Source organism: Tinamus guttatus, unplaced genomic scaffold, assembly GCF_059628265.1.
Source record: "Tinamus guttatus ecotype Peru unplaced genomic scaffold, ASM5962826v1 Tinamus_guttatus_pri_ptg000134l, whole genome shotgun sequence".
Taxonomy (NCBI): domain Eukaryota; kingdom Metazoa; phylum Chordata; class Aves; order Tinamiformes; family Tinamidae; genus Tinamus; species Tinamus guttatus.
The window spans coordinates 1,777,051-1,797,119 of NW_028288668.1; the positions used below are offsets into that span (position 1 = coordinate 1,777,051).

The following is a 20,069-nucleotide window of genomic DNA, read 5'->3' on the forward strand; positions in this document are numbered from 1 at the left end:
TCTATCGACCATAGGTCCGATCGCCCCCCAGAACAAGTAGTCAAATTCACAAACATTATGATTTATTCAAATGCAACATTTACAAAGCAGATTGTGAATGTCAGAACAGGATATTCCCTACTACAGCGTGGGGTTTTTAGCTTGTTCTGATATACAAATGTGCAATCATCACTCACCCCAGAAGATGGGAGAGGGCTGTCTGTCTTGGGTCTCCTCAGGCAGCGTCCCAGCCGCAGGGGAGGAAAGGAGGTTCAGCCCGTCAACTTACTCAGGAGTTACGATGCGTTCTTCCTTCCTCCTTCTTGGAGGTCTGTGGTTAGTGGTGTCCCCCAGGGGTAAGTCCTCGGTCTAGTCCTGTTCAATTTATTCATCAATGACCTGGATGAAGGGACAGAGTGCTGCCTCAGTAAGTTTGCTGATGATACCAAACTGGGAGAAGTATCCGATAGCCCAGAGGGCTGCGCTGGCATCCAAAGGGACCTGGACAGACTGGATAAATGGGCAGGGAGAAATCTTATGAAATTCAACAAAAACAAGGGCAAGGTCTTGCACCTGGGGAGGAATAACCGCAGACACCAGTACAGGCTGGGGACCAACCTTCTGGAGAGCAGCTTTGCAGAGAAAGACCTGGGCGTCATGATGGACAAGTTGACCATGAGGTAGCAGTGTGCCCTCGTGGCCAAGAAGGCCAATGGGGTCCTGGGATGCATTAAGAAGAGCATCTCCAGCAGGCCGAGGGAGGTGATCTTGCCCCTCTACTCAGCCCTGGTGAGGCCACATCTGGAGTATTGTGTCCAGTTCTGGGCTCCACAGTACAAGAGGGATGTGGAGCTGCTGGAGAGAGTCCAGTGCAGGGCCACAAGGATGATCAGGGACCTGGAACATCTGCCCTATGAGGAAAGACTGAAAGAGCTGGGCCTGTTCAGCCTGGAGAAGAGAAGGCTGAGAGGAAACCTGATCAGTGTCTATAAGTACCTCAAGGGAGGGAGTGAGGAGGATGGTGCTGGCCTCTTTTCAGTGGTGACCACCGACAGAACTAGAGGTAATGGCCACAAACTGAAACATCAAAAGTTCCACAGAAACTTAAGGAAAAATTTCTTAACAGTGAGGGTGACAGAGCACCGGAACAGGCTGCCCAGAGGATCTCCTTCTCCGGAGATCTTCAAACCCCGCTTGGACGCAGTCCTGTGCCACGTGCTCTAAGTGACCCTGCGTGTGCAGGTGATTTGGACTAGATGATCTCTAGAGGTCCCTTCCAACCTTAGGCATTCTGTGATTCTTAATCTCCGCAAGCAGCGTCCTAACCCAAAGGGAGGAAAGGGGGTTCAGCCCGCCAACTGATCCAAAAGTTACAATGGATTCCTCCCTCCTCTATTTCCCTCCTGAGTTCACTTTTTATACCTTTCTTTACATCCAGGTGGAGCTTGAGTGACTAGAGTCATACTTATTATTGTTATTGATTGGTGAAAAAGCCTCCCTTTCATTTAAAGGTACAGTCAACCGAAAATCTAGAGCGCATGCTCAGTGAGGGGTGGTCGTACCTCGGAGGCGGGTAACTTTTGGGATGGAGGTGTGTTTTGACCTTATAATGAGCAAAGTTCAAGCAAAGTTCATCCAAAAGGAGTGATTTGCCACCCTGGCTGGCTCAGCACCGGACATGTTATCGTATATCTCCCATTAGGCAGCCACTGTGCGGCTTATCAGCGGCCCAGCACAGAGGGTGCAACAGAGTTTGGCTGCGGTGTCTTCACTCTCCTCCATCCTCTGTTACCCCCCTTTGCAGCTGTGAGTAGGGCAGATTGTGCTGCCCAGGGAACCGTGGGGGAGCAGAGTCCGTGCGTACCAACCATCCTGGAAGTGACAACTGTGCATCACCCCAAGCAGGCCTCTGTAATGCCAAAACTTCTGTTAGGCCCTAGTTTTTTCTCTAAGTTCCTCTTTTCAAGAAATTCCTCCACAACACTAAACTGGGGTGAGTAGTTGATACACTCAAGTGCTGGACTATCATGAAGACTGACACAGTCAGGCTGTAGGAATGGCATAAAAACAAGCCCGATTGATTGAAGCCATTAGTCTTTTGAATTTACTCCATCTAGAAGAAGAAAAAACAAACATTGTCATTTTGAAATGGCTTTTTCAAAGCTGGTATTGTGAAAAATGGCAATGAACATTTCCTAATATATTACGCTGGCCCTTGTTTGTCTACTACAAAAAAGCTTCAAGTGACAAGGGACAACTTTGAATTGTCCATTTAGTCCTCTCTTGTGAAAGAAAGGCTGGCACAATTTTGGGGCTTCTGTTAGGCTGTTGATTTTCCAGAGCTCTTTTTAATACAGTAACTACACCCCTTGAGTAATGCAACCTTGGAAAGTAAATTATGCCTTGGAAGGTGTAATGAACATGATTTTGGAAAGGAAAAAAATGACATAGTGCCATTTATTATAGTTTTTATTAACCAAAATAATAACAACAACAACAACAACAAATGATAGTGTAAGAGAGCAGCCCAGAGATGATGCTCTCTTTTAAACTGAGCAGTGCACCCTAGATATTTAGGGTCTTCCTGGGTTATTTTTATTGAGAGAGACAACTGATTGCCTCTGAAAATACAGGAGTTTGAGCTGAGGATATGCATTGCCACCTGTATCATGACAGTATCAAGTAAGAGATTTTAAGAGTTTTTTATTTAAAATGTTAACATGAAAGAATATTTTCCAGATTACTTCTTTGGTAAAGAAATGTTGTTTCTGCTTTCAGATAGCTTGATTAGGGAATGTACCAGCTTCACCGAGGTCTGCAACTATCCAGGTATCAAAGTCACTGTATTCAGGATTCACTGACCTTTGTCATCTCCCTCATTCAGACACATTAGAGATGCACACTGGGATGAGGTAAAACACCTTATCAGAGCCTGTCATTATAACAGACAGGATGGTTCATCCTTGCACAGTGAGTCTAATGGAAATATATAACTAAGCCCTAGCTGGGCTTTCCTTCTTTATTCTACCCCACTCTATTCTATTGCCAGAGTCAAATTAGGTTCCACTGGTATGAACCTTTCTCATACTCGGAATATTCAGGGATTAGTTTGGAGGACTCATGTTAAACACAGGTCTTCTCTTGTCATCTTGACAAGCTTTGTGACCCAGGAGTGACCATCTCCTGATGGTGGTGTGCCTCAAAGGGATTGCCACATCCTTATTTGCTGCTAGAAGAGTCAAGAATATTAAAAGTTAGCTAAAAGAAAAGTTTGGGAAGCGATGATAAAGGTCAATGATGTAAGTCATGTTGATGAGACCTCCCATTGTCTTCACTTTCTCCCAGTTTCTCCTATCAGGTAGGCATACTGATACATATTTTCCATTAGAAATTCCTGTGTCAAGAGATGACGGTGCTATTGAAAATTTAAGTGAGAATGTAGTGCTAGTAGAGGTGGCTGGTGGTACCAAAGTAGAATACATTTGATGAATAGACACTTCCAGACTCCCCTGACACAAACTCTGGTTATGATCAATTCAGGCTATGTAAGAGAAGGAAATACATTCCTCTAGTGAGCAGAACATTCAGAACATGCCAGCCTTGTTCACAAGGTGACAAAAAAAAAATCTGATGAGGTCTGAGCCTAAGATAAAATACATAGTTCCAGACACTGATCGAAAATCCCACAGCTCAGACAATGATTTACATGCCCTCTACCCTCAATACCACTTAGCATCATATAGTGCTTTTACCCCTAATATCAGTATTTCACAAAGTAAAATATTATTAACATGCTTGGAGTTTGGGGAAAATAGTGGATAAAACTCAGCAGTGTGGACTGAAAAGCAAATACATTTGTAGTTTGAAATGCTCGTGAAGTAACTCCTTACTGGTGGACTTGTCTATAAGCAAAATGAGAAATTCTAAGAAATCTGAGGAATTTGTTGCTTTCCTGCCTGCTCTGAGGGGTGAAAGGTACAAAGTAACTCAAATCATTCTTGTTACTAGAGCTTGAGAACGGCAAGAAATAAAAATTAACTATTATGCAAAGAACAGCTGCTTTCGTCTCTGCCTGCTAGCTATCTTATCATGCAAAACAAAGTGGGAAGTGGGTAACATTCAGCACACCCAGACTCACATTTAAATTTGCCAGAAGTTAAAGCAAACATTTCTGTCTAGAATCTCACGTTTATACATGTAAGTCCTTTATAAACCTGGCCTTACTGAATTCAACAAGGAGTGCTGGTAATTTTATTTTCATTTGAAAATACAAACATTTTTGCACCTAACCCATGATATTGTCACCTAACATGAACAAACAAAATGAGCCCAGAATTGTACAAGTTCCAAATTTTGGGTCGATATTCTCAACCTTTTGTTTTGGCTTCAAACATGTAAAAGAGCATTACTTTTCCTGGTGGTTTGCAGATTCAAGCTTAATATTGATATTCCCAAAGGGAGAACACGGGCTGGTGCTGAGGTCATTAGTACAAAATATAGTCAGTCAGACTCTGACAGAATTAAGTGTTCATGATATCAGCATTTTAAATACAGACTAGCAACAGAAAAACAGCAGTCATTTCCAGAAAATATTATTTCTGAAAATGTGCTTGTCTGTAGGAAAGCTCGTTCATATACTACAAACACTGTATATTTGTATATTTTTATATGATGAATTTGCATATTACGATTGGTTCTCAGTACATTCGACATAACAGGAAGGAAGAGTTACTTAAATGGTCAGTTCATGTGAAATTGTTAGCATCTGCAAATTAGGAAATTTAAGGAAGTTCAAAAGCAGTAGGGGAAATGATAAAGTGACTCACTTTCTGACTTGCAACTTTTGCTATTGAATACTAGTACACCATAACAATTGTTACATGGCAGAACAGAATATCTAGCTGATGTCTGCATGACCACAACTGCAGGTTCAAGTATTCTTGCTGCTGCGATCCAAAATCAAACAAGACAAAGGAGAGGGCTTTTTTTGCTTGTTGAAGAGGAGGTATGTCTGTTTTTGTTATTGTCTTTTGCTTGTTTCTTGTGACATAGATGGTTAGCTGCATAATACAAATATTTGCGATGGCTTGTTAGACTGGAACACTTTCCAAAATTGGTTTGATCTCTTGTTTAAGAAAAGTAAACTTTTGATGATACATTAGCTTATTTGATAAACAATGTAAATCTCCATAAAAATTTTCAGAACTTTCTGCAAGAATCAAGGAAGGCTATGAAATATCTCTCATTTTTGTTGCGCTATTCAACACTTTTTATCTGACTTTTTTTTTTTTTCAAAAACTAAAAGAAATGCTATTTTCTGTTTCCTTTCTAAAAAGTAATTTAACTAGAAATATGTGGATTACTATCACTTGTAAAAGAGTAAACTACAGAATTGCTGAAGTTGGAAGTCAGCTTAGGAGACCTCCTAGTCCAATGCCTCCTGCTCAAAGAAGAGTCAACTACAGCAAGTTGCCCAGGATTGTGTCTGTGGATTTTGAATATCTCCAAGGGAACAATAGCCGTTCTGGATACCTGTTCCAGTGTTTGACCACCCTTGCAGTAAAAAGTTTTTCTTATGCCTAAGTAAGATTTTCTATGTTTCACTTTACCTCATTTTCACTGGATACCACTGAAAAGAGTCTGGCTCAGTCTTATTTACTCTCCTAGGAGATATTTACAGGCATTGATAAGATCCTTCTCAGCCTTCTTTTTTTTCCAGGCTAAACAGTCCCAGTACTCTCAGCTGCTCCTCTTATGAGAGATGCTCCTGTCCTTTAGTCACCTGCACAGCCCTTTACTGAAATTGTTCCCTTGTGTTCATGTCTCTCTTGTACTGAGGAGCCTAGAACTCTAGATATGACTTCAGCGGAGGAGGGGGAAGATCACCTACCTTGACCTGCTGGCCACATTCTGCCTAATGCAGCCCAGGACAGCTCTGGCCATCTTTGCTGCAAGGGTGCATTACTCACCCATAGTCAATTTTTTTGTCCACCATGTCCTCTGAAGAATAAGTTTCTGTGGAAACTGCTTTAAGTATACCACAAACTTTAAACATGATTGTATTTTCCTTCTGCTACCTTTCCAATTCAGATCATTCCAGAGCGGATTGGAATAAGACCATGTCTGTCTACAAGAGAGCAAACAGGCAAATGTTTGCTAGTATATGGCAAAAGAACATCCATCTTATTAGGGATATGCTCATTGCTGCTGAAAAAAACATATTTCTGGTAACTTTAGACAAAAAGTTTTACGGTAATTTAAACATCATCTTTGATAAGACTTTGCTAGTGAAAAATGAAGACATAGCCAACAAAAAAAAAGGGGGGGGGGGGGAGGCATGACCATAACTCTGAATAAAAGAAAGACAGAAAAGGAGATTCATAGCTCCAAGGCCTGATGGCATCAACTGTCTCACAGCCACATAGCTTAGGTGAATGAATTAGATTTTTTTAGGTTAAATTTTGCTTTATAGAAAATCTGTTGTCGATAGACTAGGTAGAATAATTTGAAATTGAGCAAAGGAGTGAACTAAGAACTAAGAGTTGTGGAAAAACAGATGTTTGGGTTCCCACTATGGCCCTCTCCCATTTAGCATTGTGGACTCATGCTGAAAAACCAAGACATATGTGAGTGTCTGGACAGGAGAGAAAAAAAAAGAAAGGAGTAGGACAAAGAGATGAGAAGGGATGGGAATTTTCATCCTCGTAGTTCTTATACTAGTTGTTTTTTTACAACTAGTGGAAACACCACTTATGCAAGTGTATTAGTTTTTATATTGGCCTCTTCCTCTAAATAAGTCTGACATGGCTTATGCCTTTCTTCTGATGGCTTCAGTACAGAGGTCTGTTCAGAGAGCAGAGAAAGTTTGACTGAGTCTGTCTGTGAGACACCAGTCTAGGGGAGGGTGGAGGCCACAGTGTCATGGAGCTCCTACAGATGCAGTGGCAGAGCCATTTGCTTGGCCAAGCAAGAGAGGACCAGGGGACCTGGCTGTATGTTGGCATCTGCAGCTCAGGAATGGAGATATGGCCTGACACTGATTCCTTCATGCATTATTAATTTTACAAGTCAGTCAACCAGGAGACACAAGTCCATCAGGAAGCAAACGCCCTAGTTCTGGAGTAGGAGGAACAGCTCTTCCTGATGAGGAAAGTGAGTTTTACAGACCCTGTTCTTCCCACTGCAAACCCAATGTCATGTCCAGAGCCTGAAAGTGAAGCTGGCAGCAAGCACTTCTCTAAGGAGGATGAGGTATCTTTGGCAAAGCCACAGATGAGTGTCTCCATAATAAAATATGAAGAGGGGTTTGAGGGTGTCATCATGCATTCAAAACTTGCAGGTGATTTTGACAGGAGCCATGAGGGCAGACCGCTGAAGACAAGAAGGATGAAGCAAAGCAACGTAGGATGAGGAAAGGAAGGAAAAAAAGATTCAAAAAAGTGACTGAAGAGAAGGTAGAAGAAGGAGAAAAAAAAATATCACATGAAAGGGGCAGAGAAAATGGATGGAGCACTCCAGGTTCCTGTGTTGGGGAGATTACTCATAGCACGTGAAAGTGCGCCCCATATCTCACAGAGTATTTCAGTGCCAGCCCGCTGTACTGTTTCTACTAAAGCTTCTTCAGTATCACTTCCCAGCAGCTGCGGCCACATCCTTGCTAAACATGATGATTTACAAAGAAAAGATTGATGCTTCAGAGATAAACACAGAAGTATTAGGCTGCAGTGAAGAGTCTGTCTCTGCTGCAAGCCCTGCATCTCTTTCCATCCCAGAGAGATTCTTAGAGACTGGGATGGACAAGACATATTAAGTCACTTTGCACAAAACATGATGTGTCATGTGGAAATAAGCAAGACTTCAGCTTGCTTTGAGAATATAGCTGTTTGTTTTGTTTTTTTTTGTTCACGTCACAAATGCAGACAATTTGGAATATGTTCTATTGAAAAGACTGTACAAAATAGAGGTGTTTCTTTTTTCTTTTAACTTTCTTTTTGGTCTGTGCTTGTAAGAATTTACCTCATAGCCTTAGAACTGATGTCAGAAATACCAACAGTCAAGAAAATTATTATCAGGCAGTTAGACTGCTAATATATAGTAAAACAAAAATTTAATCCATCAGTGTTACTTCTTCACATAGAACGGAACAGAAGAAAAAGTACTATGAGAAGAAAAATCATTTCCAAAGAATTTTAACTTCCTTTGAGAGAAGAAAACAGGATAGTACTTAAGCTTCAGATATCAGTGCTGTTAGGAGGTGATACCAGTGTTTTTGATAGCTCTGGGCAGATTTCCACACCACATGACTGAATGTGAAATTATTTTTTGCAGGCACCATCATTTCTTCCTTAATTTAAACTCCGTAAAATGCTCTGGAACATCTGACATGGCAGCAAGTAAGTTCAGCATTGGAAGCAGACTGTTCTGAGGTGAGGAATATATCTAAAAAGAGAAAGAGAAGAATCCAGTCTAAAAAGAGAGAGAGCCACTTGGCATAAGAGGTAGAAAAATCTATTAAAGAGTACCTTAAGCAGTGGGTCTGAATGAGATAAGGACAACTCTAGAAAGCACAGCCATGAAATACCTTGGAGAAGGGGTACTCAGTGCCAACTCTCTCCCATAAACTCACTGTCTACAGAGAAATCTCTCTGATGCTTCACCAGAATAGTCACACAGGCTGTAAGACACACACAAAAAGAAGCAAATAGGGAAGAGAAGCATGGTCAGGAGTAAAATCTGTGTACTGCTTACAAAATGCCTTTAGGAAAAAGGACATCCAGATCAAAGAAACTCAGGAAGGGGAATGGAAAATAAGATACAAAACGTAGTAAGAATTTTATACAACAAAGATGATAGAAAGGTTTTGAAAACAAATACTGCGAAATTATATAGTTATATTAAACGTAAATGAAGCTCTTCAGAAAGTAAACTACACATACACTTTGTCATCTCTTTTTTTTCCCCCTTTTTTCCCTGATGGCTTCCTCTTGTCTTTTTCCAAAGGAGAAAACATGATTGAGACTCCTAGACTTATTTGCATGATTTGGTGGATTGCTCTATTATTTCATCCCTTGCATGCTGACACCTATTGTACGAAGTGTGAGTAAAATATGTTTGCAACAATAGTTTGTAAAACAGGACTTAATTTTTCACTTGTGATGGGTATTTGCAATTAATCTGCCAATTACCATCTTAGATCTGCTAGAGACTATCCTTTGCACTGAACAAGAACAACCATATATCCTTAATAAAAATATTCTATAAAATTTTCAGTAGAGACACAAGGATCACCTATCACAAACTTGACATTGAACTGGAGAAAAATGGAACTGTCTTGGGAGAGCAGCATGAATTTCTCCGAGTACACTTGTGTCGTGGCCACAAATATGTCTTCTGCACAGAATAAGGTAAACCTGTTATTTATTGAGGATAAATGATGGCACCTATTTTTTTAGCTTTTGTTGATTTCACTTTCAGCAGGAAAAAGACAGCTACAAGTAAATTATGATTAGTAGTTGTCTACATTTTTATTTGTCTGGAAACTGCAGAAAGGTGCAAGTGCTAACATGGGCTGACTGTGAGAGGAGCGTCCTGTGTGTACCAGAAAACTGGGGAGACCAAAGTGGAAGGAGCCTGAGCTGCAACTCAGCTGAAGTGGGCTCTAGGACTCTAGCTGCTGAAATAAAGGAGAGTAAGACTGAGACACCTAGAGATTTTCCCCAGTGACTGAGTTGGGGTATGGATCAGACAATCAAATTGTAACATTAAGCAAGAAGGGCAGAGAATGAGAATCTAAGAGAGAAAGAGAGACCTTTCAAGAGAAAAGTAAATTCCCCAGATAGTTATGCATGTTCAGTATCTTATATTCTTCACAAACTGGTTCTCAGTAAACCAGATCATGCTTCTAGAGTAGGTCATTTTATAAGCTCAGGGAGCTGAAGAAAGAGTGCTTATTCATTTTAGCAAAGCAGATTCCTTAGTTAGAAAAATGTATTAAAATAATGCATCATTCTTTTATTGAAGACTATAAGCATTTTTTAGAAGACATAAGCATAATGCCATAGGCTATCATCTTTCTTAGCCACAGGGGACATCAGATGAGGACACATCAGTGAGGAATCCCTTCTATTTACCTTTTTCTCAGATCCTCTGATTAAATTCCATTTTGTTTCCTTCTTTTATTAACCATCCTCTGTTGTGCCATTAGGGTATTATTAACTTCCCTTAATATTAACACAGCAGTATAGCACCTAGCTCCAGAGTTGGAAAGCTTTTTGTGTAGTTGTGCTTTCCCTCAACTGCATTACCCTCGACTGGTGTTAGTCCATAAGCCTAATAAACTCATATATAAACTTGATTCTGTCCTTATGAGCTGAGTTGCTAACCTGTGCTTCCAGAGTCGATATCATCTATCAGGGCAGAAGAAAAACAGAGAAATAAATCATCCTCTTTATTTTCCAGGTGAAGAGTTCACCATGCCGCTTTTCAACAAAGGTAACCTTGCCTCTCCACAATGGGGCAAAATTTACTATTGCGGTACCAAACATGAACATCTCTAAAACCTGCAATTTTTTCCCTGGAGGTAATGCTTTATGGTCTGGGTAAGATTTTCTCCATTTGAAACTGCTTAAGCATAAAAAAAAAAAAAAGCTTAGAAAATCATTCCTTATACACAGTTTAGCTACTTCCCTTTATTTTAAATGTTTCTGTAACAAATGTTTCCACAGCTTATTTCTGCAGGAGGTATATTATTAGAGAAAATGACACAAGGTAACTGCTTTAGGTGTGGGTTCAAATAACTGTTCGGAGTGCTGGAAATTAAGATGGTAGCACCTATAGCTCTACTACATGCTTTTCTGCTGGGCTGTTAGTGAGTTTGTCAGGACCCAGATCACAGGACTAGCTAAAGGAAGAGGCAATAAATCAATTAAACTGGTTGAATATGAGGAGGAGAGAGGAAAGGAGATGCTGGTGATAAGCAACTAGGATTCAACTGAAGGTAGTAATCTCCTCATCTGTCCCTGGCACCCACAGCTGGTGCACACCCATGGAGTCAAGATAATTGTTTACCTGCTCCCTTTATGTGTTATTCCAAATGTGATTTAGGCAGATCCTAGATTCTTAATTCCAAAGTAGAGATTTCAATAGTCCGTTTTCCATTTCCCTCTTGTTTTTTTTTTTTTTCCACTGAACTTGCCCACTCATCAGTGGTTCTGCTGCTGTGCTTAACCAGAGGGTTTCACACTCCTAGGGGGTGACAAGATAGCAGCTCACTCACGCCCAAGCAGAGTGTTCCCCTACTCATCTCTTTTTTGGAACTTGGCAAAGGAACTGTTCTCATGGTTCTCCTCAAAATGCAGCACACTGCCTTTTAAAACCCTCTGCCCTTGACGTTCTTCCATAACCGGCCTAATGTGCAGGTTCCCTATGAGAAGCCCAACCTTGCTTCCCCAAGAGCAGCCTCGGTACAGGATGCTATGGAAGACGGGAGGCAGTAACAGGGAAAGTGTCTAGATCTTTTTGCTGATGTTGTGACATGCTGCAGAAGAATTCAGAAAGAGTACTGAAGGAAAAGAGAATGAGGCTAAACATGACTGCACAACCCAGTGGAGAGGAAGCTTCTGAAGAACAGGAGTTTCTGCTTTGAACGTGCTTCAGAAAAGGAAGTGATGAAGCCACTTCCTTCCCACAGTGGAAACCTCTAGTTGCTGGGTTATTTGATCAGAGAGGAAAAACAAGTCCCACCTTGCTTTTAGAAGTCTGCTTTTAAACAGAGTGTATAAACAGGTCAGGAGAAGTTTCTAAATGTTATTCCCAAATGTATGTCTCGGTAGCACTAAGAATGCTTTTAAAGGCAAACACGCCTTGCAGGGCTGCAATCACTCTCAGGATTCACAGTTCAGAAGTAGCCAAAACAGTGTGAGAGTCCTGTTTGCTCAGTTTCCTCTGGCCACCACACATTGCTCTGCACTCAAGTTTCTGTTCCTCTCTGCAGACGTTGGTTAGGCTCCTGACTCTTCCCACAGAGGCCACAGAAATCTGAGATAGATCTCACAGGATTGCAGAGCCTACTATAGGGTCCAGGAGGCTAAAAGGCAGATTCTGCCTTTCTCAGTGGTGTGACACAAGCATTTCATTTTGATCTGGAACAGCCGGGAAACTACAAGGGACAGATCAAAGCACAGGAGCAGCCAGTGTTGAGGTCAATCTGTATTAGATTATATTAGAAATTTGATTGTGTTAGAAATACAGGTTCCTTTGCATCTAGCTGATTTAATTTTAACTGTGCCTGAAACAAAATCCGTGCTGAACACAACACAAATGTCTTCCACTTATGCTACTTATGCTAAAAATCATCATTCTTAAACCCAAGTAATAGTCAACTGAAGTTGTAGGTCTCTAAAATGCCTAAGTGGATGCCGAGATCTTCTGACTTGGAGCAGTCATACAATTTTCCCTCACAAGGGATTTGGGACATTGCTATGTTTCAGGCATGCCCGGGACAGCCATTAGAAATTTCTCCTGTGTGATTTACAATGTTTCCCTTATGAACTGCACTTGGAGTGCGGGCAGGGATGCTCCAGGCGATACCCAGTATTTTCTCTATTGGAAGAACTCAAGGTGAGTAGGTTTGCTTAGCTCTAGGGAGTTAATATTGGTCTAACACATGCCACTGCAAGTATTCAGCTTAAACACTTTGCTGCACACAGAGAAGAAGAAGAAACACAATGTGAGCTTTATGTTAAAGATGAAAACGGGAGGCACAAGGGATGTCAATTCCAAAATGTGACTATAAAAGATACAACTACTTACTTCATGGTGAATGGCTCTAGCAAAGTCTCCCTGATTCGGTTCTATGATGAGTACATTAGACTGTACAAAATTGGTAAGTTTTGGCTTTTTTGTTTGTTTATTTATTTGATTTTGTATACAAGAAAGGAAGTAGTGAATTTACTTCTGAAGACAAAAAGGGAAATAAATAATAATAAAAAAAAACTAAAACAAAGTCTGTAGCTATTAGAAGATTCTAACCTGCAGGGCAGGTTTTGGTTTTTGATAGCTGAAAAAGTATAGTTCTGAAAATAGACTAAAACAAATGCAGAGACAGCCTGAAAGAACAGCTCATAGAAGGGGTATGAACATATCTAGATATTCTAAGTAATGAAATCTAAATATTACATTTTCAAGGCCAGATTTCTAATTGCTTTATTATGCTGAGGGTCTTGTCCACTGCTCCCATAATTCCATGTTTCTCTGAAAGCCACAAGATTAAAGTGTCCTAAAACCAGAGGGAGGATGCAGTTTGCAAATTAAGGTGGTTTAAGTTAAATATGTAGATACTACCCATATATGAGCTAAATGTTTAAGCTTTCAGACAGATCTAGGGCAGAATTCTGATGCCTAAAAATGTACATCTAGGGTCACTGGAGACACAGTAAAATATTCAAGACCTACACAAGGCTCACAGATGTCACCTAGACTGGTGAGAGCCCACTGCCCATCTGGCCACCATAGGACACAGCTATGTTCAAGCAACTGAGTCCTGCCAGTAGTCAGCACTGATCGTGACGTTCCATGAGGTATTTAGCTGAGCTGACTTACTTAGACAAACATGGGCAGCACCAGCTAGGTCTTCACTGGCTATAATGAATGGACAGACACCTGGCTCACATATAGACAACTGCATTCTGGACACTCTTATTCTGATGACTTTATCTTGTAGGTAAATATTATGATATATATAACCTCCACCCTTTCTTCTAGGATGACCTGCATAGTCAATATTTAGAGAAAAAAAAAATGAGATAATGCTGATTGTATTGCTGAATTACACAAAAGCCTTCACACCTCTTTTACATGAACTCCAGTTGCATCTGATATCTAATTGCCTAATCTTACTACTGAATTTTACTCCTCTATACTAAATGATGCGAGTTAACAACAATCAGTAGTACATAGCTGTACACAAGTTGCCTCAAATACTGGTGTATTTTGCTATGAACACATGAATCATGGCTGATTATTGACCATGTCTAAAATGATCATTTTATTTCATTACAGAAAGACTCACTGCTCCATTAAATATCACTGCCAATTGTACTGGTAAGCCACGAGGTTGCATTATTGAGTGGCAAGAACCTCTTACAAGTCATGTGGAAAATAAAGATTGCTTTCAATATGAAATTAACATAAAAAACAAGGTAAAAACAATTTATTGTTTTTTTTATTTGGCACTATGCCTACATACATGCACACAAATAAATCTGTGTGCCCTTCGTTTATTAACTTCAGTCTCCTAAGCTGTGGTGTTCCCCCGCTTTGGTCCTGCCATTCCTGCACCCTGCTGCTCAGTACCCTAGCTCAGAACAACAAGAAATGCAGAAAACTGGAGGAAAGGAGCATACAGTTATGAAGGGTCAAATTTACACTTTTTATTCCAACTAGTTCACAGAGAGTGCAGAGAAACTCAGAGATCAAGAGAGCAGATTTAAGCTAGTTTCCAAAGAATCGCGCCCAATGGCCACACGATGGCAGCGCGGGAGCAGGGACGACGCGCGCCGCTCTCGCCCTCGCGGCAGCCTCAGCACCATCCAGTCCTCTAGCTGGTTCCTGGAGGCAATTCGGCCTCTGAACTTCATTCAACACATGGGACAGTCCCTTCTGCTCCACCACCTTCCCATCATCCCATTAGGAACCTGATGTGTTGCCTTCAGAAGGCGGCCTTCCCATGGGGCCTGCTGGGCCTGCACCAGTCCCCATTTTTCTACACAATGTTCACCAAAACCGTCTGTTTGGAAGCGGTGTTGAAACAGAAGCCCCTTTTCTGAAAAACTGAGTGGGGGAGTGTTGCACAAGGCCAGTGCAGCCATCAGCAGTAGGTATTTTTACTTTTCAGCTAGTTACCCGATGCACTCTGTGTAGTTGGATGCAGAACTATTCATCTCGTTCTAGGGTAGATGGACAAACAGTGTCCTTAAAGTGCTTCCTTCTTCCCACTGATTATAAGAGAAATTGATGATGATCAATTCAGATGTAAACACTTACCATGTAAATACCAAAAGCAAACTGGGACTTATCCTACTCTATATGCAGAGCACTACCAATTTAATTACCAAATTACTAGGTAATCATAAGAAAAGTACAGGACAATACACAGTATGTCTCTTTACCATATATATGACCAGCTTCCATCAAGCATAGCAGGACTGAGGTGTCAAATCTTCCTCCACAGATCTCAGTGCCTAAAGGACTTCTTTTTTTTAATAGACAAAAGATCAAAAAGTTGAAAACGTCCTTTGTTCTGGGAGCTTTAGGAATGAGGCTAGGAAAATCCTTAGAGACCCCAAATTTGACATGGAGACAAGAATGAGTACTCTGCCTCCCTATCTCTGTTTTACTATCATGTGATTAGAGCATGTGGATAATTTCTATTTTCTGAAAGATAAGTAGTCTCTGCTTACTGTGTTTCCCAGCCACCGTCATAACACTTAGGGTAGTGGAATTTTTTTAGCCTTTGTAATACAAAAGCCTTACGGGAAAGATCAGTTAAGGGCTAAACATAAACATATGATTATAGTAGGCCAATACCTCATTAAATCTCATGATTATACTCAAAACAAAGTCTGTAGCTTATACAGCCTGCAGACAATTTGGATTGCCTTGATTGTGCATCTTAAATGCATTCATGGTATCTACCTTTGTAGTTCTTTCAATGAGAAATTGTGGTATTCATAGTTTTGCTTTTGACCGGTACAATATGACTATAAGATCTTGCGTGTTGTACTTAGAAATTTAGAAAGTTTTATGTAAAGATACAGGCTATAACATATGACTAATACAATATGATAAAAGCATATTTTCTTTAAAGAAATATGATACCTTTTCTTCCCTATGCAGCACTCAGAATGGGAGGGATTCATCTCACCAAAATGTGTAGATGAGGTGCAGGTTTAGAATAAGACTCCCACATGCTCATGTGAAATTCATCTTACGTATTAAAACAACCAGATGTAGGTGTCTGCATACAAGATATTCTCCCGCTGTAGTCAGCATGTATCTAGGGCGCCCTTCAGCAGTGGATCTATAGGTACCCTGCACCCCTTGAGATGCTCTGGGTGTCTGATGTAACTGCCCAGGGACTGCAGATATAACAAATACCTTTCTGGAGCAGTCGCATGAAGCAAGGTAGGATACCCTGTAGCAGCTGAAATGTAGCAACTAAACATGCCTAAGCTTAGGCAACTCAGTGCACTCACACTGCCTGCAGTACAGGAAGGATTTCCACCCATGTCCAAACCTGAAAGAACTCATCAAACAGAGTTATGAGGAACTCATCAAACAGAGAGTTATGGGAGCGTTAAGGTCTAATTTATAAGGCCTCAAACAAAGTGGATGCATTTTTTGAAATGAAACTTTCCTTTCAGTAATAGGTTTTTGAATAACGCTAGCTATCTTTTTGTGATTGCACGTGAGAAATATTTTAAGGACCTCAGCCTTTCAGTGTCTTCTGGGATCCTTATTAAGAGCACTGCTTGTGATTTTGTTTTCCCATTTGGTTTCCTTGCTTTCTTGCTTCTGTCTTAGATTTTCCACATTTTTGGGGTTCTTTGATCCAGGCTTATGTTTTGTTCTAATCAAAGCAATCATCTTGAATGTGTAGGATGTATAACTCTTCACAGGATTTTGGGAAAACTCTGAGCATAGATCATGCAGACCTGTAATACATACATTCAGAGGCAAATGTAACTTCATACAACAATTGAAAAATATTATTTTATTTTATAATTTATTTTTCCTTTTTTTTTTTCAAAATTAAACAGGCAAAGCCAAAACTCTGAGTAAAATGCTACATTCTGAGATACTATTGGCACAGAATCACCGACTGATTTTTTTTTCAGTTGAAAACTACTTATATCATTATAAGCAAGAAACAGAGTACAAAAGAGAAAGAAATATTTGGTTATCTGCTAAGAAAATCATAAAAATTAAGATTTGTATTTGGTTTTCAGGATGAGCCCAAAGAAGAGAAGATGAAGCCTTCTGTAAAAGTAAGTTTTCTTGTACTACCCAAAAAAAAAAAAAAAAGTGCTTTTGCCCTGGACAGCATACAAATAGCATACAATATATTCATATAGAATATAGTTCTGTGGAATTTTTCATGTTTTCAAATTTAGAGAGAAGAATATTTCACCACAAGATACCTAGTAAAATATACAATTACTCTGCTATATAACTTGAACCAGGAAATTAAAACTTGCATATGAGGTGAAAAACTCAAGTTTAATTGCTTTGATTTTAGGTAAGGAACTACAGATACGAATTTCAAAATTTCAATGCTAAAAATATATATATTTTGAAAATCAGAGCACGTGGGAAAAGCTGTCTTGTAAACTCAAACTGGGGAGAATGGAGTGAGCCCATGGAGTTTGGTAAGCATGCAATATTCTTTTCATCTAGATTATTTTCCAGTGCTACCATGATCACCTCTCTGTCCCTCTCATCTTCATAGATAGCAACAAAATCTTAATTCCTAACCACTAACAAGGAAAGAACAGGGTAGAAGTTATTACTATAAAGGAAATGCCTAAATACTGTATTTGATTTAACTTAAATTGTTATTTTGATTTGATTTAAATACTGTAGCTGTATTTGTAAAAGCAGTAGGTACTCGGTACCTGCAGGTAGTAGGTACCTGCAGCAGTACCTACTCAGCAGTAGGGCAAGGAGCTCTTAGGTAAAATTAATGAGAAAAAGAGCACATACGTAATGTGGAAGAAGGGTCAGGCCACATGGGAAGAATATAGGAACATTGTCAGAGAATGCAGGGATGCAACGAGGAAGGCCAAGGCCTGTTTGGAATCAAAGTTAGCGAGACATGTCAGGGACAACAGGAAAGGCTTCTATAAATACATCAGCAGCAAGAGGAAGACTAGGGAAAATGTTAGTCCACTGCTGAATGGGGAGGGTGCCTTAGTGATGGAGGTTATAGAGAAGGCAGAGTTATTAAATGCCTTCTTTGCTTCTGTCTTTACTGGTAAGGCTAGTCTCCATGAACTACAGAGCCCAGAGACAAGAGAGAGAACCAGGAGAGAGGAGGACTTTCTACTGGTTGAGGAGGATTGGGTCAAGGATTATTTAGGCAAACTGAACACTCATAAATCTATGGCTCCAGATGGGAGGCACCCAAGAGTGCTGAGGGAACTGGTGGGGGTTATTGCTCAGTCACTTTCCATCATCTTCGAGAGGTCACGGCGGGTGGGGGTGGTGTCTGAGGACTGGAGGACACCAACGTCACTCCAGTCTTCAAAAAGGGCAAGAGGGAGGAGCCAGGAAACTACAGGCTGATCAGCCTCACCTCCGTTCCTGGAAAGGTGATGGAGGAGCTCATCCTAGAGACCATCTCTAGGTATGTCAAGGAAAAGGAGGTGATCAGGAGTAGTCAGCATGGATCACCAAGGGAAAGTTGTGTTTGACGAACCTGACTGATAGCCTTCTATAATGGTGTGGCCGGCTGGATGGATGATGGGAGAGCCATGGATGTTGTCTACCTTGAATTCAGCAGGGCTTTTGATACAGTCTCCCATAACATCCTCATAGGAAAGCTCTGGAAGTGTGGACTGGACGAGTGGACAGTGAGGTGGATCGAGAACTGGGTGGATGGCAAAGCCCAGAGGATGGTGATAAATGGGGCTGAGTCTAGTTGAAGGCCTGTGGCCAGTGGTGCCACACGAGGCTCAGTACTGGGCCCGGTGCTCTTCAGCTTGTTCATCAATGACTTGGACGAGGGCACAGAGTGCACCCTCAGCAAGTTTGCAGATGACACCAAGCTGGGAGGAGTGGCCAACACTCCCGAGGGCTGTGCTGCCATTCAGAGACCTGGACAGGATGGAGAGTTGGGCAGAGAGGAACATCATGAGGTTGAAAAAGGACAAGTGCAGGGTCCTGCACATGGGGAGGAATAACCCCAGGCACCAGCATAGATTAGGGGTTGACCTGCTGGAAAGCAGCTTTGTGGAGAGGGATTTGGGAGCCCTGGTTGACAAGAAGTTAACGATGAGGCAGCAGTGTGCCCTTATGGCCAAGAAGGCCAATGGGATCCTGGCCTGCATCAGGAGGACTGTTGCCAGCAGCTTGAAGGAGGTGATTTATCTTCCCCCTCTCCTCAGCTCTGGTGAGGTTGCATCTGGAGTACTGTGTGCAGTTCTGGGCTCCCCAGTACAAGAGGGACAAGAGCTTCTAGAGAGGGTCCAGCATAGAGCGACAAAGATGATTAAGGGACTGAAGCATTTGTCGTATGAGGAAAGACTAAGTGAGCTGGGCCTGTTTAGTCTGGAGAAAATTGAGAGGGGACCTGATCAATATGTACAAGCACCTGAGGAATGAATGTAGGGAGGATGGGGCCAAACTCTTCTCGGTGGTGGCCAGTGATAGGACAAAGGGTAACGGGTGCAAATTGAAACATAGGAAGTTTAATCTCCATATGAAGAAGAACTTCATTCCTGTGAGGGTGACAGAGCCCTGGAACAGGCTGCCCAGAGAGGTTGTGGAGTCTCCTTCTCTGGAGATCTTCCAAACCCACCTGGATGCCACCCTGTGCCACGTGCTCCAGGTGTCCCGGCTGAAGCAGGGGGCTTGGACTAGATGAGCTCTAGAGGTCCCTTCCAACCTTAACCATTCTGTGGTTCTGCGATACTCAGGTGTCAGGATTATTAGTGAGTACAGCCTGACATGGACCTGGCAGTTCTGTTGTCACCTGTCAATCTTTAAATCTTTTTGTCATGGAAATCATCCTCTTCCTCCTGGCTATTCCATTTCTCTCTCTCTCTCTTTTTTATTGTCAAGGTTCTGCAAGATGCCAAATCAAAGTTCTTAAGATTATTCAAGAAGTTATATGAAATCAGTATTAATTACTACTAACCATGGAAGTCAATTTTTAATATGCTATGATTTTCTCTCTTGGATGTTTCAGGTCGAAAGAAAGATGATTTTATTTTTGTGATTTTAATACTGATAACACTTGGAATAATGGCTGTGACATTGCTCCAATTCTTTCTTTGCAAAAGGTAAATCAGCCTTAGAACGGCAGCTATTTC

General features: G+C 41.1%; 1 protein-coding gene across 1 annotated transcript; it reads left to right on the forward strand.

Moving 5' to 3' along the window:
- The first annotated feature begins 8,947 nt into the window (after window positions 1–8,947).
- On the forward strand, window positions 8,948–20,069 carry LOC104570669 (granulocyte-macrophage colony-stimulating factor receptor subunit alpha). The gene is made up of 9 exons (XM_088521830.1): window positions 8,948–9,075; window positions 9,250–9,383; window positions 10,438–10,558; window positions 12,468–12,597; window positions 12,687–12,862; window positions 14,038–14,177; window positions 16,986–17,024; window positions 17,276–17,405; window positions 19,946–20,069. The coding sequence occupies exons 1-9, from the start codon at window positions 8,988–8,990 to the stop codon at window positions 20,041–20,043; spliced, it is 1,056 nt and encodes a 351-aa protein (XP_088377956.1). The 5' UTR covers window positions 8,948–8,987; the 3' UTR covers window positions 20,044–20,069.

What these genes read in the sequence shown, in the direction of transcription:
- LOC104570669 (XM_088521830.1), top strand. Translation starts at nt 8,988, where the DNA reads ATGATTGAGACTCCTAGACTTATTTGCATGATTTGGTGGATTGCTCTA. An exon ending in CTGCAATTTTTTCCCTGGAG is followed by an intron (nt 10,559 to 12,467) that starts GTAATGCTTTAT and finishes GCTATGTTTCAG; the next exon opens with GCATGCCCGGGACAGCCATT. An exon ending in GAGTGAGCCCATGGAGTTTG is followed by an intron (nt 17,406 to 19,945) that starts GTAAGCATGCAA and finishes TGGATGTTTCAG; the next exon opens with GTCGAAAGAAAGATGATTTT.